This window comes from Myotis davidii, unplaced genomic scaffold (assembly GCF_000327345.1).
Source record: "Myotis davidii unplaced genomic scaffold, ASM32734v1 scaffold292, whole genome shotgun sequence".
Lineage (NCBI taxonomy): Eukaryota > Metazoa > Chordata > Mammalia > Chiroptera > Vespertilionidae > Myotis > Myotis davidii.
The window spans coordinates 4,492,828-4,498,827 of NW_006285042.1; the positions used below are offsets into that span (position 1 = coordinate 4,492,828).

The 6,000-nt window shown below is 40.8% G+C and overlaps 1 protein-coding gene across 3 annotated transcripts in view; it reads left to right on the forward strand.

Annotated features, from left to right (window-relative positions):
• Positions 1 to 2,066, forward strand: part of UTRN (utrophin) — a 461,667-nt gene extending 459,601 nt beyond the window's left edge. For all 3 annotated transcript variants that reach the window (XM_015558521.1, XM_006755401.2, XM_015558522.1), the window contains one exon: positions 2,041 to 2,066. In XM_015558521.1, the coding sequence (XP_015414007.1) occupies positions 2,041 to 2,049 (9 nt within the window). In that variant the 3' untranslated portion in view covers positions 2,050 to 2,066. The remainder of the gene's footprint in view (positions 1 to 2,040) is intronic.
• Positions 2,067 to 6,000: the final 3,934 nt, after the last annotated feature.

The window sequence follows — 6,000 nt, forward strand, 5'->3', positions numbered from 1 at the left end:
GCACTGAAAGCAGCCTCAGTTCAAACTGTAAAAATCCAAAAGTTGGGCCACAAATTATATTGAAGTTCCTATAAGTCTTCAGATTGGTTGGCTCATGTGTTGACTACAACTTAGAGTAAGCAGATTAGCCACTATCAATTTTAGTGCTACTTTATTCCCCATGTAAATAAGTAAACTTGCTCGACATTGAAATGTTAGCTGATTCAGTACAACAGTTTGTCAGTCTGGGGGTGGGGGGGACCCCTCCCAGGCCAGTTCTCCCAGATGCCCAAAATATGCAGTGCTTGATCCTTTGTGTTCTAATCGCTTTTTTAACAGCCTCATATATCCAATGTATAGTTAGCTTGGATAGATTTGGCTGACCACTGTTCTCCCAGATATCTACTTAAGGTGGTTATCACAGAACATGGATTAAAAACAGTGACCAGAGCAGTACACAAAGGTGGCTTTGTTACTTTGAGGTGGGGAGAGGAGTTGACTTTTCATTTAAAAATTTGCTGAGGACTGTTGGCAGCCACAGACTTGTATCGTATTTTCCTTATCATATTATAGGTACTCTTAGTAATAATGTGCCATAAGACCACAGCTCTTTGGAGAACATTTTCCTCCATGAACTTTTTTATTGATCTTTTTGAAACATTGAAACGTCTTCTGATTGTCGTATTGACAAGAGAAGCTGGGATCTTAATGAGAAGCACAGGCGGTTTGTCTTTAGTAACCAAGGAACATAAAGCGGAGAAAGGGATGTGGGTGTGAGAGCTGGCGAGACAGAAGGACCTCACCCCAGGGAGCAAAATTCCTCTCTGATTGCTTTTGGTGTCTTAGTGAGTCAACAGCCAGGACCCTTCAGCGCAGTGAGGATGAGAGGGAGTAGCATAGGTGTGAGGTAAGACAGAAGAGGTGCCACATAGACCCTGGAACAGAGTATGTCTGACTGCCAGGCAGCATTATAGGGCGCCAAGAAAGGTGCCTGTTAGTGACTAAAATGTGAGGTCGGGGTGGGCCTGCATGTTGCCCTCTAGCCACATTCAAGTTCATGAGCACAGGCATCAGAGTAGGCCAAGGGTTACAGTTAATCGAAGTGGAAGTTGTGGTTTGGCCAAGAGAGTACGTACAGCAATTCAAGGGAAGAGTTAAAGGAGTGATGATAATGATTGAACCAGGCATCTACGTTTGATAGGAAAAGAAGTGAGGATGTCTTAGGTGTGGGAGACAGGAAAAAGGTGGGAGAATCCATGCATTGTAGCATCAAAGGATAAATGAAGTTGGGCCTTAGCAGAAGCAAGCTGGAAGGATAGAGGTGGTTGTCAGAAGGTGGGGTTATTGAAATTGGAATGTGGGAGCAGTTGCAGGCATCTGGTAATGGTCCATATTTGGAACTTTGAGTGAGTGGCTAAGATGAGTGGAGTACAAGTTAGTTGGAGGCATTGACCTCAAAGAATGAAGAGGGCAGAGTGTTGGAAGAATCATCTATGTAGGTGTTGAAATCATCAAATTTGGTGGCAGTGTACCATTTCTTCATCAAGAAGTAAGGGAACATTGACCCTGGGGTCAGAAGGTGATGCATAGTGGGTGGTATAGTCTGATGGCATGACATTCAAAGCTGAGTGTTTTTAGGGATGAGAGAGAAAAAAATGCCCTGAAAAACACAGGAGGCCCTAGGAAGGAGTGAGGCAGTGTAGGAAGAGTGGGAGATTGGGGTGTTTGCACCAGCCTAATTTACTTACCTTTGGTACCTCCCACAAGAAAAAGACAAGTCCTCTCAATTTTAACTTGCTGTCCAACCTGGCCAAGAGCAGCCTTCCAGGCCTCCTCTGTGTTGGCTGCAGTGACAAAGGGCAGACTGATTTCAGGATGAGGAAAGGGCCTCCCTCAGGGAGCAGAAGTCACGTGGGAGTCAAGGTCCCCTCTGAACGTAGCAAACTAGGGTGTGTGTTCTGAAAGAAGCACTTCTTTTTCCTTGAAGAGTTGACAGGCTTCTGCTACCTGTAGTAGTTTATGTAAATGTTGTTCTGACAGCACGGTTTTCCCTTCCCGCAGGCAATGTGAAGTACTCATCTAGCCAACAAACATTTCCTGACCTTCAGTATTGCCCTTTCCAGCAAATGCCAGTCCAGGCCCCATTTAATCAGAAGCTCCATGGCTCTTTGAAGCAGGCTGCTGAGCGCCGACTGTGTGTCCTACTGAAGGCGTGAAACACTGACTATCCAAAGACAGAAGGATATTCTGTTTTTATAATAATACTATGTTATTGTTTTCTCCTTCCCTTTCTATGCAACTGTAAATGAATGAACAGAGTGGTATTTGTTTTTAATAACCGTGACAAAAATTGCATAGGAACTAGGAGACAGTTTTACATTCCTTTCTATTAACCTTGTACAATAACTTCATGTATTTTTTCAACTCTCTTACCTGTATGGTTATTTATAAACTCATCATTCACACGACCAAATAGATTTCCTATATTTGTTTTCATGATTTGGGCAATTAATAGGTTCATATAGTTCAATCAGTTATATTACAGGTGTGTGGATCAGGCTACAGCTCTATGTATACTTTTTAACTTTATTTGACAACATATACTTAATTTTTTCTTAGCAACCACTTGGATAACTACCATAAAAAGCCAGTGGGTCTAACTGGTATGTCCATTGGTATTTTTCCCTGCATTTTATTTGCCTGCTCTATATAAGTAACTCTTGATTTCTTTATTTATTTCATCCCCCGCCCTGAGTTTATATGGTGGAGGAGACTTAAAGCAGATTTATAATAATCTCACAGCTCATTTTACCAAAGGTTGCCTATTTAGGCATATTTTTATTTTTGGCACAAAAACAACACTTAGTACAATCTTTCCTAGTTCCCAGATCTTGATTTTCATCATTAAATACACAGCAGACCTTTAACCAATTATAATGCCAGACACATTATTGCCTTTGGTTCCCTTTAAAGAAAATTTTATTGTTGTTTATGTATATTTAAGCCCCTTATAATTCTTGAAACTTCCAGTTCTTTTCTTTTTTAAAGCAGACACAAATTGAGTGCACATCTCATTTCCCCTTTTGGGCGAATAAACAGATTTTATTGTCCTTTATGTAACCTGTACATTTGGGAAGAATGTATCAAAAGCCTATGCCACTACTTCTGCAGAAGAATGAAATTAAATGCTTGGATGTCGTACCCTGCCTAATTTTGAGTGCATTCAAGTAGGCATTTGGTTTAACTTCTGATTTAGCATTTCATTCACTCAGTTTAAACATGGCATATACTTACCAAATGTAGAGAATTTTTTTTAAGTTAAAGTAATGTGTTTTGATTCAAGCACATGTGCTTTTAAAACAGCAGGACAGTTTAACTTTGAGTTCTCTTGACCTGGGATCTGGCCAGAAGGAGGCTTAAAGTTAGAAATTCTATTCTTTGTGAATAGGTCGGGTGGGTTAGGGGGCATAGATATTTTGAGAAGAAGATTGTTTTATACAAGAGGAAAGCCATGACCACCTTTCTACCTCAAACCCGTCTTCATCCATTGTGTCAGAAACAGCTTTATATCGCTACAGTCTGCAAAACTTAAAGCTTTTATCAGCCACATTATACCCAAGAAAAGTATGTATTCAAAGAAGAAAAAAAAATCCCTGAACTCTGAACTACAAGTTGTAGATTTGGTGTCTCCCTTGTTCTTTGAAAAAGTTATGTATTAGTTTTTTCCTGCCTGTAATTGTGTGCAACACGTCCTCTATCTGCTATTAAGGAAAAACTACATAAAACACTACATTGTAACCTTGTAAGAAATATTAAATAAAAAGGAATATAATGCAGTAAAACCAAGGGAAATAAGTATGTAGTTCTTTGGAAATATGTGGTCAAGTACTAACCATAGACTATCATCCAATGTGGTTACATGTATTTTTCATCCTGAATAAAAGTAATTTTAACACAAGATGACTTTGATATTCTCCTTAAGTGTTCACTGAGAGAATCTGAAGTCTGAATGAACATTTATAAAAATGAAATAAAAAAATAAGTCTCCTGATAAATCCACATATTTTCCTGAAGTTTCTCTCATACACATTATTACATTCTCTCTTGCTCTCATTTCCTCTATTCTCCTCTCTCTCTCTCTCTCTCTCTCTCTCTAATTTCCTTTACAGATGGAAGACTTTATTAATATGGAAAAAATAACGTTGGATATTGAAAATGTACCTAAGCCTATTGAGCTTTTTTTATTTTAATAACTTGAGTGATTACCTTTTCAAATCCACTTTTAGCCTCATGCTCTTAAATAATGTGCTGTTTATATGCACTCTGGATTTTAACCACTCTGGCAGTAAGATTAATCCATTTCTGAAGCCATCCTGTGGGAAGTAGTGTCAAGCAATAAACGTGTTACTTGATTCTAAAGTTAAAAGCTACCTGTGAAATAGAAAAATCTCAAAACATATAATTTGTTAAAATAAAGAAAATTGATACTCTCTAATGAACATGCATTTTAAATACCCTGCCTAACCCAAAGTAATATTCACATCAAGCATCCCTAAGGAAATAATTGTTAGTTTCCAGCAACCTTTTGAGTAGGTATTTAACAATGGAAATGAGGACAAATGGAAACGTGGTTTTTATGCTAAGTCTTCAGCTTGTTACTTTTGATATCATTGCTCTTGGATATCTCCCTGGCCACTACCACCACCATTCAACTCTCAGTAGACCAAATATTTTAGAGCTCCTTCTTAATTCATTAATTGAGAACTTAATGAAAATACAATATGACACCACACCGCCTAGCCCCGTAAGTAGAGTCCAACCACCTCATTGACATGCATTACCAGGTCGTGTTTTTATGAGGTCAATTAAGTGACAAGAGTGAGCTTGGTGGTGGAGGCTAGGAGCCAATCACAATCACATTATATCCACTGCCACTGGTAATAGTTTTCTATTGCCACAGTAATGCTGCATGACAGCCATAAAACTTCAATAAAAGGTATTTCTTCAGCTTGTGGGATATGGGATTCAGCTGATGTGGGCAGGACCCTTCTGATCCCAGCTGGGCTTGTTCACGTGTCTGGGGTTGACCAACTGTTCAGTGATGAGAACTGGCACACCGTCACTTCTACTGAATTCTGTTGGTCAAAGCAATTCGAAGGCTAGATATGGGGAATAGATTCCACCTCTTTTGTGAGAAAGACTATAGAGACACAGGATACAGGGTATAACTTCAAAGAGAGGCCCTCAGGTTTCACCATATAAAACCTAAGGTAGGCAAAGACTTTGGCCAGAATACTAAAGCATCCATTTCCTCGGGCATTATGTTCATTGCCTCAATGGAATGGGAAGGAAGTAGTCTTATTAACAAGACAATCTTTTAAAACAAAGGTCAAGAAGACCAGCCCCTTCATCCTTCAGAAATCCAATTTCAGAAACAGACAGGTAGGGAAACTTAGCATGTGTCTGCCCAAAATCTTATGAAAAGGAGAAGCCCTCAGGGCTAATAGTAAAATTAGAAGAAAAAAAAAACAAGAAAAAAATCCTAGATGAGAAATGGAGTAAAGGGGATATTATTATAAACTAGAGGCCCAGTGCATGAAATTCAGTCCCTCAGCCTGGCCTGCACCCTTTCCAATCCTGGACCCCATTGGGGATGTCCGACTGCCAGTTTAGGCCCGATCCCACAACCAGCAGTCGGACATGACTCTTGCAATCCAGGACCACTGGCTAGTAACTGCTCGTCTTCCTGCCTGCCTGATTGCCCCTAACCACCTCTGGCTGCCTGCCTGATCCCCCTAACTGCTCACCTGCTGGCCTGATCATCCCTAACTGCCTGTGCCTTGGCCTGCACCTGGGACCCAGGATTCCCTCATCCAGCCAGCTGCAGGCACTGGGACCCGAGTTTCCCCTCCCTCTGGCCGGCTGTAAGCACCCAGGACCCAGGCTGGCTTTGCCCAGGCCGGCCACAGCCGCAGGGGACTGTGGATGGGCAGCTTCTCCCAGGCCACAGCTGCAGGCACA